The sequence below is a fragment of the Gracilinanus agilis genome, chromosome 2 (genome assembly GCF_016433145.1).
Source record: "Gracilinanus agilis isolate LMUSP501 chromosome 2, AgileGrace, whole genome shotgun sequence".
NCBI classification, from domain to species: domain Eukaryota; kingdom Metazoa; phylum Chordata; class Mammalia; order Didelphimorphia; family Didelphidae; genus Gracilinanus; species Gracilinanus agilis.
This window is the reverse complement of record NC_058131.1, coordinates 444,724,878-444,748,766: the sequence shown is the minus strand read 5'-3', so window position 1 is coordinate 444,748,766 and position 23,889 is coordinate 444,724,878. Positions and strand designations below refer to the sequence as shown.

The 23,889-nt window shown below is 35.8% G+C and overlaps 1 protein-coding gene across 1 annotated transcript in view; it reads left to right on the top strand.

The window, feature by feature from the left end:
• Positions 1–489: 489 nt before the first annotated feature.
• DDHD1 (DDHD domain containing 1) overlaps positions 490–23,889 on the top strand; it is a 71,367-nt gene continuing 47,967 nt past the window's right edge. Inside the window, 2 exon segments of the mRNA XM_044664752.1 lie at positions 490–595; positions 17,512–17,618. Coding sequence (XP_044520687.1) covers positions 490–595; positions 17,512–17,618 — 213 coding nt within the window.

Genomic DNA, 23,889 nt, shown 5'->3' with positions numbered 1-23,889 from the left:
AGCTTAAGAAATTATTTAATATTTGTAAAGTTTAATACTGAGTCAATTCCAAGATTATTTTCTTCAGGTATCCTATCTTGAGTACTGGTGCTTGTCTTCTTTCATTATGTACTTCATGTTAAGAATGAAACCTTTGAAATATTTGCTATGTTTTCAATCTTAAATAAGAGAATTACTAATTTATTTGAACACGTGCTTATCTTCTTTAAGGTGGCAAACTTTTGGAGACTGAATAATCAATAAAATCTAATTGAATATCTCCTTTTAAAGTAACTAAGAAGGAAGATATACAAGAAAAACTAAACTCTCATGGAGCAATCATGGATTTAAAAAATTAGTGTGTATTGGTGCTGAGTAATAATGAGCAACTAAAGTAACAAAAATTTAACAGCTTATTTACATTATGAAGAGAATATAAATTCATAGTGTTTTTATTGTTCTATTTTTATGATATATAACTTACCTAATGAGTTGCTTTTTCTTAATAGGATGAGAGATGCTGCAAGAAAAATAGAAGAAAAGCACTTTTCTAATCATGCAACACATGTTGAATTTCTGCCTGTTGAGTGGAGATCAAAACTTGCTCTTGATGGAGGTACATTCAGTTTGTTGCCTTCAAGAACAATTTAGTTGCACCTACTCCCTGATTCCCCTACCTCAAAATGAATGATATCTCCTTCCTTGAATCTGTAAAAGTATCTTTCCCCTTTATTTTGCATCAATCATGTTCAAAATATATGGTAGTTATTTGTGGACATAGTTTAACTTATGTGACAGATTATAATTATAAATGGGTCTTCTTTTGCATTTTACTTATTTACATATCTTCATTATCTTTCCATCCCCCCATTGAACAATAAAAATAAAAAATAAAACTCGTAACAAATATGTATAGCTCAGCTATAGACCCTCTGGCTAAGAAGTGATCAGTCATTGATCTCAGTTCTTGCTTTCTTTAAAATGATATCATTACATTCTCCCAGTTTTGTTCAGTTCACTGATTTATTTCACAGAATAAATATAAATTCATGAAGAAAAAAGACTAAAATGGATGGGAGGGGGAGCAAGATAAATTTCATGGAAGAAAGCCCATTTGAATGAGTGTTGAAGGATAGGTGGGATTTAAGTAGGCAGGGTATGAATTCTTTCCATTTCCTCCTGACACTTTCGTTATTGTGATATATAATTTTCTATTATGTTCATATACTATAATTTGTTTAGCTATTCTCCAGTAAGTGGTTGTACCTTAATTTCTAGTTCCAAGCTGTACATATAGATTCTTCTCCTCATTTAATTTCTTTGAGATATAAGACTAGTAGTGAGATAGCAGAGTCAAAGAATAAGAACAATTTAGTGTCTTTGGGAGGCATGATTCCAAATTGTTTTACAAAAGTCTGTTTTAGTTCATCTTTTGAATCTCTAACACCTAGTATTGCAAGTTTCACCTTATTGTACTTAAGAAATGCTTGAATTACATTGCATTCAGTTAGGAGCTGGACAGTATTAAACCAAGAGTATTTGTTTCCTTTTTTTTGTTTGTTTTTTTTTTTAAATAGAAATCGGGAAAGGGATGGAATTTGAATTGAGCTTTAATGAAAAGGCAAAAATGAAGGAAGTTTTGGTTAATAAATATAAAAAGAGATGGTGATCCTAGATATGAAGCTCCTAGATATGAAAGTTAAGCCCTACTTCTTAATTTTAAGGATTTGGGGGAGAAATATTTCTTTAGATTGCCTTATCACTTGGGTGGGCCCTTGCTAGAGAGAGGAGAGAAATGTGGCCATACAAATTTACTCACAGACAAATAAATTGATAGTGGTAGTTTATATTTATGAGGCCAAATGTGATTGGAGTCAGACAGTGATTCTGGAAATGATTTATCATAATTATACATTTTTCTGAGTATGGTTCTAGATGAGATGGTGTAAATTCTGTCATTACTTAGCAATGTACCTTCTTCTCAAATCTTCAGTCCCAGGAACCATGGTGATATCTGTTTCTCTACCAAATACAGTGGATTCAATTTCAAAAACACTATAATCAGGGCCAGCTAAGTGATATCATACTATACCACTTACAGAGACAGCACTGAAGTTAGGAGGACCTGGGTTCAAATTTGACCTCATATAACTTCCTACTTATGTAACCTTGGGCAAGTCACATGATCCCCTTTCCCTTCTTTCTTAGAATTGTTAACTAAGACAGAAAATAAAAGGTTTTTAGGTAAATGAAAATATAAAAACAAAAAATATTATATTCAGTAAAAGAAAATAAAGGTTTTTAGGTAAATGAAAATATAAAAACAAAAAATATTATATTCAGTATTAGTAGCTATTACAGGTATTACATATACCAGTATTATAAGCCTTTTCATTTCCTCCTAAAAAAAACACATTTGGAGTCACATCACTCTCTCAGTCTGGAAGTCTACAAGCTTCTCATAAGAATCCTACTGCTAGTAGCCATGGTACACTGGAAAGAGCACTGGCTCTTGCAGAAGATCATATTCTACCTCTAATGCTTACTACCTTTGTAACCTTGGGCAAGTCACTTAACCTCCTTAGTTCTGTTTTCTCATTTGTAAAATGAAGAGTTGGACTCTGGCCTCCAAGTTCCCTTAAATCTCAAAATCTATTACTATTAAAGCCTATTCAAAGGCTTAGTGGTGTGTATTGAAATGCTGAACTTTCAGAACAGCAACTAGTTTGACTAACTAGAATGTGTGAGAGGAGTAAATTAAAATAAATTTGGAAAGGTAGGCTGGAGACAGTGTAAATGCTAGGCAAAGGATTTTGTATTTTATGCTAGACATTGAACACTATTATTTAAAGGATTGAAAGAGATATAATTGAGAGACAGCCAGTTGTCTACTCTGTGGACAATAGATTGGAAACAGAAGAAACTGGGAAAAGGGTGGCCACAATTAAGACGCTATTGCAGCAGTTCAAGTAAGAGATTATTAGGGCCTATCATTGGATTGCATACTGTTATATGAATAGAGAAAAAAAAAGTTGTGAATATAGAATTGATAAAACTTTGTAACTGGTTTGGATAAAAGTTGAGAATGATTCGGAAATTGTTAGTTCGGATTTGATTTTGGCACTTAAAAGTCACTGAACAAAATAAAAAGGCTTACTTGAGTCTTACATAGTAAGAATATGCAGCAAAGATATAATGGCACTTATCTTCCGCTGCCTCCTTATGGAAACACTTCTGATCAACAAGTCATCATGGCAAGTTATGGTAATTCATGTGGTCTCAGGCAACCACTGAGTCTGAAAGGCCAAGCTCCACAAAGGTGGGACTTCTTATGCCCTTCAGAAAGCAGTTTCAAGTGAAACAGGAGCCAATCGAGTCTCAAGGATAGCTTTGTCACCTTTTAGAGAAAACTAAAACCACATTCAAGAGCTAAGGAGGGGGCAGCTAGGTAGCATAATGGATTGAGCACCAGGCCTGGAGTCAGGAGGATTTAGATTCAGTCTGACTTCAGAAACTCCCTAGCTTTGTGGCCCTGGGACAGTCACTTAATCCCAGCTGTCTAGAATTGATAATAAATCAGAAGATAAGGATTTTAGAAACAATAAAGGTAAGGGAGTTTGGCCCTGGCCCATGTGGAAAGCACCTGTGGATGCTAGCACACCCAGGCTCACAATTTTATCACCATCAACCCTTTACTCAAATTACCCTCCCCCTTCATGTCCATTTTATCACCAAGTCTTGTCATTTCTACCCTTACAAAATCACCTATATACATCCCTTTTCTTTCCACACACACAGCTAATATAAACCTATATTGCCTCATATGTAGACCATTACAGTAGCCTTGTGTGAGGTCGCCTGCTCTTAAAGTCTCTCCTCACGTCAGTCCATCTTCCATTCAGCTGCCAACATGTTCTTAAAGCACAAGTCTGACTAAATTACCTCCCTCCCATCACCCTACGCCATCTTACCCTTCATGCACATACATGGTTAATTCTAGTGGTTTTCTCTTCTTTTCAGGATCATATATAAACTCTTCTACTTATCTTTTAAAGTCCTGCACAATCTAACTCCTTGCTATCTTTTCACTCTTCCTATACTTTACTCCATTCCACATATTTTACTTGTCATGTACTCTACCTGGAGGAGACTGGCTACCCTGCTCTTCTTCATAAGACATGCTTATTTCCTGATTTCATGCCTTTTCACTTATCTGTCTTTTATAACATGAAATGCTTTTCCTCCTTATCTATGTCTCCCAATTTCCTTCAAGACTCAGCTAAAATCACACCTTCTGCAAAGTACTCTCCCCCAATACCTACTACCTTCTTTCTGAGATTACTTCATATTTAAACTGTCTCTATATTAGATGTATGTAGTTGTTTGCTTGTGGTCTCTTTCATTAGAATGTAGGCTTCTTTAGGGCAGAAACCATGATTTTCCCTTTGTTTATATCCCCAGAGCTTACAATTCTGGCACATTGTAGTCACTTAATGCTTGTTTAACTGATTTATTCATTGATCATTGAAATTTTAGATTCATTAAAATAGCATCACACATTGAAGTTAGTATTTATAATTTTTTTTAAAGCTCTTTGTTTTACTTTACTCAGTGTCCTTTCTCTGTGGTAGGTTATAGTAAATTATCTTTGACTTAGATCTATGATTCTTATTCTCATTCTTAGCGAAATCAACACAAAATATCAAAGATTTTCATTGTGTTTATTTACTCTTATGAAGGTCCTGCACAGTAACTATTTATTTAGATTTCATCTCTTTTATTCCTCAAGTGCCTATGAGAAAGAGGGGGAAGAGTCAAAGTAGTATATGATCACATAGCAGCATTATTTCTGTAACTTTATTGTCAATAGGGTTCCTTTATTTTTAAGGATTTAACTTATTTCTTCAGTGATCCTGTTCAGAGCTGGATAGATAAACTATAATGTACTATCTTGTCTACTATGTTTTGTTTAATAATTTCAGTTCATTTATTAAGTGCTGCTCTGCACAAGGCACTGTGTCAAGTGCAGAGGCTAAAAAGACCAAAATAGAACCCTCAATGATTTGACACTTTACTGGGTACGTAGAATATATATAAAAATTTAAAACAGAAAATAATTTGAGAAGGGAGAAATCACTAACAACATGTAGATCAGAGAAGGCTTTATAGAGAGAAAGTAGTCCCTGAGCTGAGTCTTAAAAGAAGATAAGGATAAGAATTCTGAAAAGCAGAAATGAATTCTTAATTCCTGGCTTTGGGGAGGGCTTACACAAGTATTCTATGACAAGAATGACAGAATGTCTAATTTGGAGAATAGCTGATGAACCTGGTTGTCAAGAACATGGAGTAAAAGGGAAGTAAGAATGGAAAGGAAGAATGTAAACAAATAGCAGAAAACACTGGTTGGTTTGTTATTGTCTCCCATACTTGAAGCAGGACGAGAATGAGATCACTATATTGTCATGGTACTATTGTCTAACTGTGGCCAATCAGCTTGAAAGGCTCTATGCAAGTCAGGCACAAATAACCCTTGTGAACATTTGAGATGGAGATGTCTCTAAATCTGTGCTTCTATTGGTTTTTTTTTTTTTTTTGAGCTACTTCATTTCTACTTTGCTCATAGAGCATAGTGCTTTCTTTGATGTGGACACACCATACTGGTTTGTCTTGTGCCAGTGTCTCCCATTTCTCACAATTGTTACCAGAGTTCTTCAGAGAGATCTTGAGAATGTTCTTGTATCACTCACTTCTGACCTCTGTGTGAGTGCTTGCCTTGTGTGAGTTCTCTGTAAAATATTCTTTTAGACAAACATGCATTTGGCATTTGAACAACATGGGCAACCCATCTGAGTTGTGCTCTCTGTGGTAGATTCTGAATCCTTGGCAGTTCAGCTCAAGAAAAAGGACCTTAGTGTTTAGTATCATATCTTGCCAGGTGATCTTCAAAATCTTTCTGAGATAATTCAAATGAAAATAATTCATTTTCTTTGCATGGCACTGGTATACTATCCAGGTTTCATAGGCATACAGTAATGAGATCAGCACAACATCTCTGTAGATCATCTTTTTGGTAGGTAGCCTAATACCTCTTTTCTCCCACACTTAACTTTGGAGCCTCCCAAATACTGAACTAGCTCTAGCAAGGTGTGTTTGCTATGTGGACATCCCTGGAAAGTATACTGCCAAGGTAGCTTTTGCAAAGATGATTGCACTCACCCTTGGCACATGGAGTGTGCACACATTTGTGGACAACATGAAATCCAGTAGACTTGAAAGATGAACAGCTTTTATTGTGAAATAACTCAGAGGTCAGTATTATAAGCAAGCTCCATGATGATTTTTGCATGGGTTCTGGTTGTGGAAGATGCTCTTGAGCTTTTCTAATCAAAAATGGAGTGAAGTAGGGAAGTGTGCTTGCTCCCATGATGTTTTCAGCAGTGTTGTTGGGATGCCTTCATTGAGGATGAAATGGCATAAAGGTCAACTACCACACTCTAATGGTAAACTTTCTAACTTGAAAAGGCTTCAAGCCAAGATTAGGACCAAGCAGAAGACCTTAAATGCCAAGCCAAAGAGTTTACATTTTCTCTTAAAGGCAGTGGGAATTCAGAGAAAGTTTTTGAACAGGGGAATTGACCTATGGCTTGGAAAAATTATTTGAACTATATACAGGGGAGAAAAAGGGTGGGTAAGTAGATAGGAAGGTAGATAGATAAATAAGAAATTTACTGACTACTTATTATGTACTGGATTTTGTGCTAAGTACTAAGAATACAAATAAAAGCAAACAAGACAATCCCTGCCTTCAAAGAACCTAATTCTAATGGGGAAACAGCCTGTGATATGGTGCTTAGAGAAGTGGAGAGAAATTGTACCCGAAGTGTAAAGATAGCAGCTATTGCCCAGATTCATTCAGGGAAGACAGTCCAGTAAGGATAGGATTCTGAAGACTCTGAAACAATTAAAGAGAATTTGACTAAAGAAACCCAAGTAAAGAACTATGATCTCAAAAAATATATATATTTTAAAAATGGCAAAGTTCTGTTGAGTAGTGTCCAGAACATTAAAGTTCAAAATAAGCCACAGCTAGCAAAGAATGCTAAAAACAAAAATAGCAAACATTTATTATACTACTTTAAGGTTTAAGGAAGATTTAAAATATATAATTTCATTTGTGCAAAAGGATTTTATTTTCATTTTGGCTATGGGGGGAATAAAGGAGACTTAAAGGGATTGAGGACTCTGGAAAAGATGGTGGAATAGGAAGAAGCAATATACCCCTGATAATGCCCCGCAGCTACTCCAACAGAGATCTAAGATGAGCACCAGACCAAATAGTGATCAGGAAACCTAAGGAGAAACCACAGTAAGTTATTTACTAACCCAGGTGAGCATAGGGAGATAGCCCATTGGCTTATAAGCACTGAGAAACAAGCCTGCATCTGGTTATTAGAGCAAGGAGCATTGTGGATCCAGAGGGGTTGCTCCTTGATTTTATGTACCTTGCAAGGAACATGAGTTGTCCAGCAACTATATTTTTCTGGCCTTGAATTTGGCATGTACTGAAGCATGTACTAGGACAATGAGCAGTCCTGGATTCAATTCAAACCTGGCCTGGGGCTGGACACCAAAGGAGTAGGAACAGAAGGAAACTGCAAACCATGTGGGTCTGACTGTGGAACAGGTTCATAGATTCAATCTTTAGATCTAGCCTAAGGACTGTAACTGAGTAAGAAGATTCAGGGCAGAGAATCCTAAAGTTGTATTGATCTGAACCTATAGAACTTTCAGCAAGCTACCTGGCACCTCAAGCAATCTACTATAACCCCTACAGAGGTAAAACTATAAATCCAAATTTGGAGTCATGAGCTTATCATGGATCAGAATGCTTAGGGTGCACAGAAAGTCTTCAGGTCTCTGGCATGAGCAAGGGATCTTTTAAAAGCATAGCATTAAGACGCCTTGGGTTATGTGGGGGGTGGGAGGGGTGCCAAACCAAAATATAGAATTAGAAGAGGCACCCTAGCTAACATTCCCCTTGAAACAACTAATACTTCAAATCAAATTTTGGAGTGGCAGAGCCAACAAAAGGTCAGAGTGAGATGTTTTTCTAGCTTATGAAAACTTAGGTTGGCAGAAGAGGTTTGTGACAGAGTGGAAGCTTGTCCAAAACTGAAAATAAATGGCAGTAGCAACAGCAGGGGCTTTGGGAGCTCTCAGCTAAGAAATGATAAGGGGGGAGGAGGGGCAGGATTGGACAATTGGTCAGAAAGAGATAACAGGAGACCTGTTGCTGTCATTATATACAGCCGGCACTGATTGACAATTCTGCTGCCCATACACAGTTCTGGGTTGCAGTTCCAGGATGGAAAAGATTTCTGGATGTTGGTCACATCCAGAAAGGAGCAGAGAAGCCTCAGTTCAGAAAGGCAAAAAGAAAGTTATGCCAGTGCAGGGGAAAAGGAGCTAGACCAGAACATTGACCATACCTCTCCCCTTATCACATCACGTTGGAAGTACCAAAAAGAACCCCAGAATTAGTGTTGTAAACAGTAGCATTAAAAAGCCTGAAGCTTGGAACAGTGCCTCCCCTAACCAGGTTAGGAGAGCCAAACTTTAATGTATAGTTCAAAGCCAAGAAAGAAGCTGGGAAAATGAGTGAACAAAAAAGAATTTGACCATAAAAAGCTCCTGTGGTGGCAGGGAAGACCAAGACAAACTCAGTAAAAGACAACAATGTGAAAACAGCTGCAAATAAAACCTCAGAAATGCTCATTGGAAATTAGGCAACAAGACCCAACAAGAATTCCTAGAAACATTAAAGAAATGAGTGAGAGGAAAAATTGAGGAAAGAAATTAAAGTTATGTAAGCAAATTATGAAAGAATTACAGTTTGGGAAGAAGCATAAAAATTCACTGAAGAACTTTTAAAAGTAGATTAGGCCAAGTGGAAAAAAAAGGTGAAGGAAATAATTCCTTAAAAATTAGTATTGGACAAATTAAAGCTAATAATTTTGGCACATCAAGAAACAATAAAACAAAGTCAAAAGAATGAAAAAATAAAAGAAAATATGAGTTCTCACCAGAAAGACAACTGACCAGAAAATAGATCAAGGAGAAAGAATTTAAGAATTATTGGGCTATCCAAAAACCATGATCAGAAAAACCCCTACACATCATATTTCTTGAAATCCAAAGGATAAAATAAAAATGGAAAGAATATAATATGATAATCAACTTCTGAAAGAGATCCCAAAATGAACATTACCAGAAATATTATAGCAAAATTCTAGAGCTCCCAGGTCAAAGAGAAAATAATTCAAGAAGCTGGGGGTAGGTGGGGGAATCACATACTGAGGATCTACAATCAGAATCACACAAGATTTAGCAGCTTCCATGGTAAAGGAGCAGAGAGCTTGGAATATATTTTAGGACGGTGATGGCAAACCTATGACACGCATAGCCATTTTCTATGACATGCGGCCACATACAGGGAAGTATGGGGCCTCATGCCAAGGATGAAACATGCTGTATTGTAGACACTCTGTGCACTACAGATGACAGTTCTACCTATATTAATTTACCTATTTTGGTTTATTAAATACAGTTATATATTACAATTATGCATTTTTGTTATTTAAACTATAAATATAGTGAAATTATGTTGTGTTTTTTTTCTTAAAGTGACATATCATCTGAATTGTGCTTGGTTTTTTGGTGAATTTTTAAACACATCAAGCTCAAAAGGTTGCCCATCATTGTTGTAGGAGCCAAAAGAAGCTAGGATAACGACCAAGAATAATACCCACAGCAGGGGGATGGCTGGGTGGGTCAATATTTAATGAAACTTCTTTCAAGCATTCCTGTTGAAAAGACCAGAGCTGAATAGAAAATGTGACTTTTAAACACAAGACAAGGGAAAATGAAAATAGGAAAAGGAGGAATAAGCAATGTCTGAATCTTTTTCTTATTGGAGTTAATTTAGGGGGTGAGGAGAATATATAGATATAGATAACATATACATGTGTATACACACACGCAATCTGTTGAATACAGAAATGTAACACAGTAGGAAAATAGGAAAAAAGGGGATAAGAGGGAAGGCAGATTAAGAGAGACAGTGCAAAAGCACTAAGCAAAATAGACTTTTGAGAAGGGGAAAAATAAAAAGCAGAATAAAATATGATGGAAGAAAATATACAATTAGTAATGATAACAAAATGAATGGGCGTTCACCACCTGAAAGCACATAGCAGAATGGATTAGAAACTTCTAGAATTTAACAATATGTTGTTTACAAGAGAGACACTTGAAACTGAAAGATAAACACACTTAAAGTACTGGAGCAGAAACTCAGTGTGTTTCAGCTAAGCTAAGAAAACTTAGGGTAGAAATCATGATTTCAGACAAAGCAAAAATAGACATAATTAAAAGTTAATCAACATTTTAAATAAAAACTACATTTTATTTAGAAAGGTACCATAGACAATGAAGTGATATCAAAAAATCTTATAGCAAATTTCTCTGATAAAAGCCTCATCACTGAAATATATACTGAGTGATAGAATTGTCAGATTTAAAGAAAATAAGAGCCATTCCTCAGTTTAAAAATGGTCAAAGATTATAAACAAGCAGTTTCCAGAAGAAATCAAAGCATTTCTATAGCCATATGAAAAAATGCTCTCAATCAGTATCAGTTAGAGAAAAATAAAACAATTCTCGGGTACCACATCTATCACACCTATCAGAAGTGACATGCTGGAGGAGATGTGAGAAAATTTGGTACACTAATGAATTATTAGTAGAATTTGGAACTATGTCAAAAGGGCTCTAGAAACTGTACATTCCCTTTAACCTAGAAATGCCACCACGAGGTCTGTATCCCAAAGAGATCAAAGAAAAATCCTGTGTATACAATTGGAAAGCATTGGGCTGCTCATCAATTGAGGAACTGTTGAGCAAATTCTGTTGTTACATGTGATTGTGATAAGAGTACTATTGTCTTCTGGGAAATGATGAGAGGTATGGTTTCAGAAAAATGTGACAAGACCTATAAAAACTTATGTGAAGTGAAATAACAAAGATAGGGAGTTCATTGTGCACAGTAACAGCAGTGTTATAATATTGAACTGTGCAAGTATTGTCTATTCTAATTAATACAGTGATTGAAGACAGTTCCAAAGGCCTCAAAAAAAAAAATTCTGTCCATCTCTAGAGAGAATTGATGAAGTCAAGTACAAATTGAATTATCATTTTCTCCCACTTAAAAAAAATATGACAAATATAGAAATAGGTTTTATATGATTTCATATGTATAATTGATATCATATTGCTTTCCTTCTCAATGGGTGGGGAGAAGGAAGGGAAAGAATTTGGAACTAAAATTTTAAAAAAGAAAATAATGTTGAAATAATAAATCAGAAAAACTTACATGTTGGAAATCAAAGGGGGGAAAAAGAATATGACATTAAAATACCTGGATGTATAGCAGCAGAAGGACCCTAGTGGAACACAAATCAAAGCCAGAGGAGGAGGTACTAGCATTCCCAAAGAATTATCAGAGACCTATCACAAAATCTAATTTTGGGAAATAAGGAAGAATGAGTAAGCAAACAAAAATAATCCCACAGAAGGAGCTATTTTAGTGATAAGAAAAACACCAACCCAGAATAAAAGAATTGCTCTAAAACATCTCGAAGGAAGGCCTGCAAAAAAAGTATAGCTTAGCCACCGTGGCACTAGGATTCTCCAAAGACATTGAAACAAGTATTTATTTTTTGTTTTTTATATTACATTATGAAAGTATTAGGTTCATTAAATTAGATTGGGTCAGAAAGATGGTAATAGAAGGAAGAAGTATTTAACTCTTATTTTGGTTCTGTTTTCCTTGCCAAGGATAATGATTTTTGGATTAGAAAGAACAGAATGAAAACGTTAACAGGGAGTCAAGACTTAATAAAGCTAAAACAAAAGCACTTTAATTAGTTCAAGTCATTAAATTACATCTCACAATACTGGCAAATATCATAAATAACCCACTCTTAGTGATCTTCAAAGATCAGAAATGAGAAGTGCTTTAAGCCTACAACAGAGGAAATGTTCCAGTTTTCAAAAATGGGAAGAGAATTGTGTCCACAAACTTGAGTGAGCCTGTATTGGATTCCTAGAAAAATTCAAGAATATTATTAAGGGACTGATAATCAACATCTAGAAAAAAAGTAGTGATGACAGATGATTAGTATTATTTAATCAAGAACCAAACCCCATTTCCTCTCTGGACAAAGTTATTGTTAGGACATCAGGAGAATGCTATCTATAGTTTACCTAGGTACCCTTTCAGCATTTGAAAAATCTTTAATATCCTTGTGGACAGGGATGGATGAGATAGAGAGCTATAGGACTGGGTCATTATTAGAATTAGATACATTTGGAACCAGTTCAATGGCTAAATCCAAAGTTTGTTATTAAGGGTCAATATCAAAATTGAAGATCTCTAGGAATATATGTATGCCTTTGCTCATATTTAACATTTTTATCATAGTGGCCTTGCATTTATTAAGTGCTGAATAAATGCTTGTCAATTGATTATTTACTTTGAAGAAAGGTATAAAAAGCCTACTTATCACATTTGCTAATGAGGAATAACAAGTATGCTGATAAATCAAGTTTTTGAATCTAATAATTTAAATTCCTATATTTAGGTTCAATAAATCATCTGAACAGATATAAAATGAGAAAGTGATAGGTTAACAGTGGCAACTAGATAGCAAAGTGTACGAAGCACCAGGCTTGGAGTTGGGAAAACTCAGGTTCAAATTTAGCCTTCAACACTACCTAGGTGTGTGACCCCAGGCAAGTCACTTAACCCCAATTGTCTAGTTTTTGCCATTCTTCTGTTTTTTAATTGATAGTGAAGGGGAAGCTGGTTTGCTCAGTGAATTGAGAGCCAGACCTACAAATGGGAGGTCCTAGGTTCAAATCTGGCCTCAGACACTTCCCAGCTGTGTGACCCTGGGCATATCACTTGACTCCCATTGCCTAGTCCTTATTGCTTTCTGCCTTAGAACCAATACAAAGGATTGATTCTAAGATGGAAGGTGTCTTTAGGGGAAAAAAAGAATTGATATTGATTCTAAGACTTCTGTCTTAAAAGCTTTTTTAAAAAAATTGATTCTAAGAAAAGGATTTTAAAAAGAAAAATGGTCAGATTTATCATCAAAGAATTCATCTTTATCAGTCTGCTTAGGGTAGGACTATAAGTTCAAGTTACCAGTATAATTTGTCACCTGAAAAAGTTAATGCTTTAACAGAGACATAGTGTCCAGAAGAAGAGAAGGATTATAAGCCCACTATAATTATGTTTATCTCATGTCTGGATTATTGTATTCAGTCCTGAGCAACATTTTAGTAAATACAACAAGCTGATAAGATGCAGAAGCCCTCAAGATCATCAGAAATAAGTATTGCTTGGGGGCAGCTGGGTAGCTCAGTGGAATGAGAGTCAGGCCTAGAGACAGGAGGTCCTAGGTTCAAATCTGGCCTCAGACACTTCTCAGCTGTGTGACCCTGGACAAGTCACTTGACCCCCATTGCCTACCTTTACCACTCTTCTGCCTTGGAGCCAATAGACAGTATTGACTCCAAGATGGAAGGTAAGGGTTTTACAAAAAAAAAAAAGAAGAAGAAAGAAAGAAGTATTGCTTTAAGAAACTAGAAGTGTTTAACTTCAAAGGGAAAAGATTTTAGAAGGGGGACTTAGAAATGAAAGATACCATAGAGGTCATCTTGTCTAATTCCCTAATTTCACAGATGTAGAAACTGAGGATAAAAGTATTAGCAGAGCTTGGATAGAATAAATAACAAATTTTCTGAGTCAAGTGAGCAACAAGATTATCATCTAGACTAGACATTTTCTCCCACCCCCATGACCTCAAAAACCTCTCCAAAATAGAAATTATATTCCAAAGATAAAGCAACTCCAGGTGTTTCCATAGTCTCAAACACCTAGAATTCAAATAAAGATTTTTTTAAATCCCCCAAATCCATGAACAGATAGATGCTCACTGACCTTGAGCTTACTCACCAGCCCTGCACAACTTGGGCTTACATGAAAACCCACCCTTATGCTCCAGTCTTCCCACCCACTTTCCAGGACTTTGAAGAGAATGCCTCCAAGCTGCAGAAGTTTTCTTGGACCTTGACCACAACCCTTCAGGAACAAAAAAAATGCAGGAGCTGCAACCCAGAAGCACCAGCACTGAAAAGCTCAGAACAATCAATGCTAGGAAAAAGACATTCTGAACTGAGGAACAGAAGGGAGTATGAGAGGTCACCAGGACAGGACACCACTCAAGTAGCAAAAGGACTCTACCTAGCCTGAATGAAAGAAAGCACAGCACAGACATGGGACTAGTTCTGACCAACTAAAAGTCATTTGGGACATCAGAGGGGAGAAAGTCCAAAAGTCATTGTTATAGAAACTAAGGGGAGAAAAGACTCAAGATACAAAAGATTTTGGGGAGAAGAAAATTAACAAACATAAACAGATAAATCAACAGGAAAGTGAGTTCAGACTTTTATGAATACTGTAAAATAAAGGAAAATGGTCCAACACTTGGTGAGATAGAGGACCCTGTAGAATTTGAGGGAAACATGGTTCCACTGTACACGGTCTGAGTGAATTTAAAGAAAAATATGGATTATTTGAGCAGAATTTTTGCAATGGCAAGCCTCACCAAAGAAACAAAAGAGAGAAAATAGCTTTAGAAAGCAAATACACTCAAGTGAAAGACAACAAAAGTAAAAAACAACAAAAGAAAACAGTCTAACCATGCAAGCAAAACATGGATCTCAAAAAACAGTTTACAATACAGCCTAACTCATAAATGCCTGGCCAAAAAAAACCTCAACACCATAATAAAAGAAATGATAGAAAAGAACTTCCTGGGACTTTTGAACACAGAAAATGAAATTCCAGTTGAAAGAATTCACAGATCATCTCTAGGGAAAAACCCAAGGCTGGTTACATTCAACAATTCAGCTCAAAAAACAAGTTCTGAAAGCCATCCAAGAAAGACTTTCAAGCAAAAAAGAAAGGAAATTCAAATAATGGGAGACTATTCTGCACTCATTAATAAAATAAGGGAATGGAATAATGGATTCCAAAGAGCAATGAAGTTCAGGATGCAGCCCAGGATGACTTGTCTTGCAAATCTGAGCTTAACCATAGGACAAAATGGACATTCAATAATAAAGAAGAATTTGGTACATTTTTAGAAGGAAAATCAGAACTGAAGAGATGATTTGCTTCTCAAACATTCCAAATAACAGAAGTAGAGGAGAGAATAGACTCAGTAACTAAAGACAGCAACAGCGGGGCTACATAAAGAACAGTAAGCAACTTCTTTCCAAATGTATATACAAGGAGACAAGCGGGAGAGGGAATATCTGATAGAGGTAACAGTGAATTGGCAGACAAGCAATTATGAACAAAACCTGGTGACAACCTGTCTACAGTTAAATCAGTGTTTCTTTGGTGAGAGTACATTACAACATGGGGAGGGCACAAAAAGGTGGAGTAAGAGAGCAGGGAAATAGAAAATGTGTAATGCATTATGTAGATGTAACATATGATAAACTACTCTTCAAGACCTAAAAGAAGGGTTATACTTGTTTTTGTTTACCACAGAAACTAGAAGTAGGAACAACAGATCAGAGTTGCATAGGAATTGTTCAGGAAATAAATCCCTCTAGAGAGGTCTTAAGGTGAAGGCTAGATGACCAGTTGTTTGGAGAAGAGACCCTCATTCAGGTATGGATTGAACCTGAACTGAACATCCTCTGAGGTCCCTTAAAAATTGGTGATTCAAGGAGACCCAATTGAGAGATTATCACAATACTCCAAGAGAAAGGTGCTGAAGACGGGAATGAACTAGGGTTTTGACAGTTTACATACGAGATGTAAATAAAATGTCAAGGAGATAGTCAACAGAATCTTTCAATGAGAAATGGAGAGGAAGCAATCAAGGAAAGTCCTTCTACCTTACTCTTCCTCAGAGTCCCTTTCTTCCTTTACAACACAGCACCATTTCTGCATGAAGGCTTTTCTGATCCTTCAAATTGCTTGTGTCCTACTTTCCAAACTACCTTGTATTTAACTATTGTGTATATATTTGTATTTATTCACTTTATGGTTTTGCTGTATATGCGTGTGTGTATTTTATATGTATTTGTCTCCATTAAAATGTAAGTTCCTTGACAAGTAGAGATTATTTCAGTCTTTGAACTTTTATCTCCAGTGTCTAGCACGGCCATTGGTACATAGTAGACACTTGACAAATACTTGTTGATTGATTGAAGACAACATGAAGATGGGAGATGGAATGCACAAAATGAGGAACAGAAAGAAGGCTGGGAGGGTAGGTTGAAATCAAGTTATAAAGGGTTTTGAATGCCAGTAAAGGAGTCTATTTGATCATAGAAGCATTTAAGCAGAGGAGTAACCCGGTCAGACCTTTGCTTTAGGAATATCCACTTTGGCATTTGCCTTGAAGAATGGATTAGAAAAGGTAGAGGCTTGGACCAAAGGAACTAATAGAAGGCAGTTGTAGTTGCAAATACAAGGTAATGAGGGTTTAAATGAGGGAGGTGGCCATGTGAGTGAATGTTGTCTCCTTTAATAGAATGTAAGTTCTTTGACTGCTGAGTATATAAATGATTAGTATTATCAATTAATTGATGGAAGAAATATTGTAGAGGTAGAATTGGCACACTTTGGCAACTGGATTGGCAGGGAGGCAGAGAGCAAGACTTAAGAATGAACCTTGGTGACTTAGGAGGATGTTGCTGAAGACATCTTCTGTTAACAGAAACAGGGATGCTTGTAAGAGAGGAGGGTTTGGGGGGAAAGAATGTGTTCTGTTTTGGACCTGTTGAATTGCCTGTGGACTATCCAATTTGAAATATCTAATGGACAGTTGGTGATATAGGACTGGAGCTCAGTAGAGACCAAGACTGGATAGGTATGTCTGAGAGCCAGTTGCACTGTACAGAGATGATAATTAATTATCTTCATAGGAGAAAATTAGAATCCTAAAGGAGAAGATGTAAAGAAAGAGTCCAGAAAAACATCTGCTGATTATCTCTACACAAAGCAACATAGGATGTTTAACTTTGATTACCACTGAAAGTCCTAAGCAGTACCTATGGATATCTACAAACCCAGAGTAAAATGTATAGGAAGTAAAAATAAGGAAAAAAGAGCAAAAATTTTTAAAGTGCATTTGGTGAGGGAATATAGTTGAGCCACTCAGTAACACCCAAAGCAATAAGTTGCCTTCTTCCACTCTACCTGCCTACCAGCTATCAAGGCAAAAATCAGTGTAATTAACTGACTAGTTAGGTTTTTTTCCTAATAGTGTTTGATTAATGAGAGGATTCAACATATATAGTTCTCTTTTAACTACATACATGTTTTATTTCTCTACATAGAAGTTTTAAAATGTTTGATTTGAGCTTTATCTTTATTTCCAGACACTGTTGATTCTATTACTCCTGACAAAGTACGAGGCCTAAGAGATATGTTGAACAGCAGTGCAATGGACATAATGTATTATACAAGTCCACTTTATAGAGATGAAGTAAGTACTTTAACATATTATTCTTTGCTATTACACAAAAGTGATATATCTTTATCAAAAATTTAATGAAAGTCTAACCTTTAAAAAGAGGAAGAATTATGGAAATCCATCCATTAAGAATTTAGCATTAATGTAGTGATGCACTTCATTTTATACCTTAAAATATGCTTTTCAAGCAGTGTTTGCTTAGTTTGAATGCAAATCTCTTGGGGGAATAAAGGAAGTTTTTTTTAAAAATAAAGGCATATGGTTATGGATATAGAACTGTAAGGGGCCTTAAAGATCATTAAATCTAATGCCAGCATTATATAGTTGAGAAAACTGAGACTGAGAGGTAGATTAAGTAACTTGTCACTTGGGTGTCAAAGGCAAGATTTTTTAACCCATCCTTCCAAAATGCCAGCACTTTGACTATGACACCATCAGTTGCTCTTATAATCTAACTAATTATGTCTCTAATTATAATTGAAAAATGATGTAGTAGGGGCAGCTGGGTAACTCAGTGGATTGAGAGTCAGGCCTAGAGGCTGGAGGTCCTAGGTTCAAATCTGGCCACTTCCCAGCTGTGTGACCCTGAGCAAGTCACTTGACCCCCATTGCCCACCCTTACTACTATTCCACCTAGGAACCAATACACAGAAGTTAAGGGTTTAAAAAAAATGTAATTTTTGAAGTCTGGCCTCCATCTTTGTGCCTAGAATTTTTAAACTGTAGTCCTGCTTATATTTCCCCTGAATAACTGAGCCAAACGTATTTATTCAGAGAGGAAAAAGAAACATTAAAAATGTTGCTTTCTAGTGCTATTTACTAGCTTTAGAAAGTGATTTAATCCTGTTGGGATTCATTTCCGTAATTTATAAAATATAAGGATTGTATTAGACAAACATTAAATCTTATGATCTTAAAGTTCACAGTTGTTTTGTTTTATGAAATGCTTTTTGTTTGTTTGGGGGTATTTTCCCCCCTTCTCTGACACTTCATGACAACTAAACAGAAAAACTAAAAAGATAAAATTCACTATTGTCAGTCAAGCTATGTGTAAGTAATAGTAGGTTGCTAGTTTCAGTGAACTCCATAGGTTTTTTTTAATTGTTTTATTTAATGCGGTTAGGAATTCAAGTAAAATCATGTATTTAACTCAGGGAATGCCAAATATTTTCTGGTTTGATTTCTTTGCTACCTATAAGGCACATGTTAAACACTGTAGCTTTCATAAATAAAGGTGAGACATGGGCCCTGTTTTTAAGCACTTCATAAATGATAAAAAAACATGATACACATCCTGTTAACCCTTTGGAGACATAAAGAAATTTTTAAAAATTTTTTTGCCTGAGGATTTTTGTGGGACAGATAAATTTTATCCTTTTTCAAAGGGAAAAAATAAAATAATGTGTATTTTTAGATTAACGGATTGTTTATGATAAAATGGTAATAAGTTGCTACTTAATCTTTTATTTGTCCAAAAGTATTTCTAAAACCTTGTAATAGAAGATTTTTATAATATCTATAGTCATTGACAAATAACTATATGCAAGTCACCTAGGTTTTCTGGCCTATTTTCCTGATCTGTGAAATGAAGAATCCTAGTTCTAAGTCTATAAAATGAAATATCTAATCATTTCCTTTATTGTTGCTATTTTTTCTGATTTTATTCATAAAGAAATTGTTATTGCAATTTTCAAAGGGCAATAGTTTGTAAAATGTAAGCTACTCAGCTCTTTGGTGGCAAAGAATTGGAAATTGAGAGTGTCCATCAATTAGGTAATGGCTGAATAAATTGTGGTATATGATGGTAATGGAATACTATTGTGCTGTAAAAAACAATGAGCAGGATGATTTCAGAAAAAGCTGGAAAGACTTATATGAACTGATGGAGAGTGAAATAAGTAGAACCCAGGAGACCATTGTATACATTAAAAGCAGTACTGTACAATGATCAACTGCAAAAGACTTAGCTATTCAGCAATATAGTGATCCAGGACAATTCTGAAAATTTTATGATAAAGAATATTTACACCTCCAGAGAAAGAACTGTTGGAGTCAGAATGCAGATCAAAGCATACTATTTTTCACTTTTATTTTTTTAATATATTTTTAATGTTGTTATTTTGTAGTTTTGGTTTTATATGACAGTGAACAACATGGAAATATGTTTTGCATGATAATGCATGTATAACCAGATAAAATTGCTTGCTATCTCCTGGTGGGGGGGGGGAGGAAAGAAAAGGAAGGGGGAGACAGTTTGGATCTTATAACTTCAGAAAATTTAGATAGAAAATTATTACATGTAATCAGGAAAATTAAATTTTTTTAATATAAGCTACTGAGCTCTACTTTAATTTCTGGGGATTTCCTAAAGCATTTTAATAAAAAAATGTTTAGTGAACTTTTTTTAAAAGGAAAAACTAATCAAAAAGGACCATCATCATTTCACTAACATATCTTCTCCTCAGGAGCAGCTAGGTGGTTAATGGATAGACAGCCAGGATAGACTCCATTCCTGGAGAAGGAAGGTCCTAGGTTCAAATTTGGCCTCAGACACTTCCTAGCTGTATTACTTTGAACAAGTCACTTGCCCCTCATTGTCTAGCCCTTACCGTTCTTCTGTCTTAGAACCATTATATAATATTGATTCTAAGATGGAAGGTAACGGTTTAAAAGAATGCACAAATCAGAGGAATTCTGCTACTACATTTTCCCTAGAGTTTAGTGAAGAATTTCAATTTCTCATAACTTTTTATGGAAAATATAAAGAGATGTGGGCTGGACAACAATATATTTCAGTGGATTCGGATATAGGTTAAGAGATCAGACTCAAAGTAGTAGTAATTACTGTTTTAGTATCAATTTGAGATTCAATGTGATATAGCTAGAGCGTTACATTTAGAGGACACAAGCTTCACTTCTGAAATCTAGATATGTGACCCTGAGGAAGTTGTGTAACCTCTTAGTCACAGTTCAGTTCTAGGACCCTGATGGCAAACCTATGACACGTATGTCAGCACTGACACACGTAGCCATTTTCAATGACATGCAGCCGCATGCAGAGAAGTATGGGATCGCATGCCAAGGATGAAACGTTTGCTGTAGACGCTCTGTGCTGGAGGTCTGTAGGCCAAAACAACTGTCACTAAGCAGGTTAAGTTAAATAATTAGTTTTTGGTTTATTAAATACAGTTATATATTACAATTATACATTTTTTGTTATTTAAACTATAAATATCACAAAATGATGGGTTTTTTCTTGAAGTGACCCACCACCTGAGTTATGCTTGGTTTTTTGGCAAGTTTTGACTCACCAAGCTCAAAAGGTTGCCCATCTCTGTCCTAGAACTTAGTAAATGTCTCAGACATTTTTCTATCTGTTAAGAATTCCTACCCTGATGAAATTTCATTAGTGAAGTTGAAAAACCTGATGAATATCCAAAGGATTGCAGCTTCATTGCTCATGAAGAGCATGGTTGATATTCATGAAATATAAGTATTAGTAGAAGGAACTTAGATTATTTAGTTTTGAAAAGAAAGAACATGTCTTTAATCAAATGAAGGGATTACTTCTCAAGTCAAGTCAGAAGGTATTTATAGAGCATTTGCTATTTGTTAGGCACTGTGAATACAAAGAAAAGTAAAAACCAGCATTTGCTTTCACTCTAATGGGGGAGGGAATGGATAGAATAAGCATTTTTATATTGCATTTCCTATATGCCAGGCATTGTGCTGAGTGCTTTATAGATATGTCATATGATCTTCACAACAAATCCAGGAGGTAGATGCTGTTATTATCCCCATTTTACAGTTAGGGAAACTTGAGACAGAGATTAAGCGATTTGCCCAAGTTCATGTATCCAAAGCCAGATTTGAACTTGGAATCTTCTACAGGCCCAGAGCTCTATCCACTGTGCCACCTAGCTCCCTCTGTCTATAAACAAGGGGTGTGTGTGTGTAAGTAATAAATTGGAAATATCTCAAAGGATTAACATTAAAAGCTCTGGGAAAGGCCTTTTACTAAAGTTGGAATTTTAACTGAATCCTGAAGGAAGGATTGTAGATTGTAGATGTAGAGATGAGAAAAGAGAGTTTAAGGCCTGAGGGACAGCTAGTGAACATTCTTGAAGTCAGGAGATAATAGCTTTATGTTTGAGGAGTAGCAGAGAGACCAACATCACTGGATTACAAAGTATGTGGAGGGAAGTAAGTTGTAAGAAGCTTGGAAAGATAGGAGGGGGCCAGGTTATAGAAGGGCTTTAAAAGCTGAACAGAGCATTATACATGTGATCCTAGAGGAGACATTATAAATTTAGGAAGTTCACTTTGATTTTCTGAGCAAAGTGGAGTGTGGAGTAGAGTGAGAGATTTGAGGCAGGGAGACTACCTAACAAGCTTTTTGCATAGAGAAAGGATTTTGATGTTGCATATATGCCCAATGTTACAAAGAAAAAATTAATAGAATTAATGGATTTTGGTAATGGATTAAATTTGGGGTGTTGAGTGAAGAGTCAAAGGTGATACCTCAGTTTCAAGCCTAATACTAATGATAGTGATATCCTTGGCAAATAATTTAGAATAGGGAAAGGTTTTGATGTGTTGAATTTAAGATGTCTGTTGGTCATCCAATTAAAGAAATTGAATAGGCATCTCTTGAGACTGTAGGAAACCCGCAGGCCAGTTAGAGAAACAGGACAAATAGAGATCTGAGATTCAGTTGCATAGAGCTAATAACTGAAGCCCTGCTAAGTCATGAGATCACCAAATGAATTAAGATAAGAGGAAAGGAGAAAAATACCTATGACAGAATCTTGAGAGACACCCATGGTTAGTGTCCATGATCTTGATGAAGCAAAGGAAATTGAAGAGTAACCAGATAGATATGAGGAGAACCAGGATAAGAACCCAGAGAGAAAATAAGAGGATTATCAGTAGTGTCAAAGGCTACAGGGATGTCAAGAAAGATAAGGATTGAAAATAGTCCATTAGATTTGGAGATTTAGAATGCTTTGGTAACTTACAAGAAAACAGTTCCATGTAAATTATTTCAGAAGCCATACCTGCAGTTAAGATGAGTTAGAGAGAAAATAGAGGCATTGATTATAGATGATCCTTTTCACTTTATGCACAAAAGAGAGGAGAGAGACAAAACGATAAGTAATGGATCAAATGAGAGGCTTTTTTTCTTTGCTTTTTGAGGATACAGGAGATATGCGCATGTTTACAGGTGCTAAGGAAGCAGCTAGTAAAGAAAGTAAAGAAAGACTAAAGACAAAAAGTGAATGATTATGATTTGTTGGAGAAGATGGGATGGAAATCCTGAAAAATGGACTAGTTATTCTGTTTGATCCCAGAGGCCAGAATAAGGATTAATAGGTGGAACCAGCTTACATTCTGGTTTGACATAAGGAAAAACTTCCTAACCTATACCTATCCAGAAGTGGAATAGACTATTTTGGGAGGTCCCCCCTTCCTGGAAGACTCGGTAGATGACCACTTTATGTATGTAATAGAAACAACTGTCATTTAGCTATGGGTGGAAATAGATGATCTCTCAGATGCTTTAATTCTTAAATTCTATATTTTATAGAATGTGACTTTTAAAATTATATATTTTTAGGGAAGTGAAATAAGAGGAAAGACTAATCCTCCCCCTCCTTTACAAATGGCTGCAGATTTCTAGAAATGTTTCCTCTCTGTAATAATAACTCATCTAGTACTTTCAAATATGCAGGGTATTTATATCACAACAGTCTCCGAAGTAAGTAGTATATAAGCATTACAATTCCTGTTAGCTTTAGTATAGTAACTTGGTCATACTCTAAGCATCAGAACCAGGATCTGAACCTACATCTCCTGGCTCAAACTCCAGCAGTCTTTCACAACCACACTCACTTGCAAGTAATCAGTAAACATTTATTAAACACCAACTATGTACCAGGCACTATGCTAAGCTCTGGGCTTACAAAATGAGACAAAAGATAGTCCCTGCTCTCAAGGAGTTCACAATGTAATGGGGGAGATAAGCAACCAAAATAATTAAAGGAGGAAATGCACTAGAATTAAGGGAGATTTAAAAAGTCTTCCCATAGAAGATGGAATTTTAGCTAGGCCTTGAAGAAAGCCAGGAAGAGAAAAAAAGCATTCCAGGCATGAGGGATCCTACAGGCAATAGACAGTTGCCAGAGTTTGAGTAGGGGACTGAAATGGTCAGGTCTTCTTTTGAAGATCACTTTGGCAGCTCAGTGGAGGTTGGGAGTTAGCATGTGAGCTCCTCAAGAGCTGA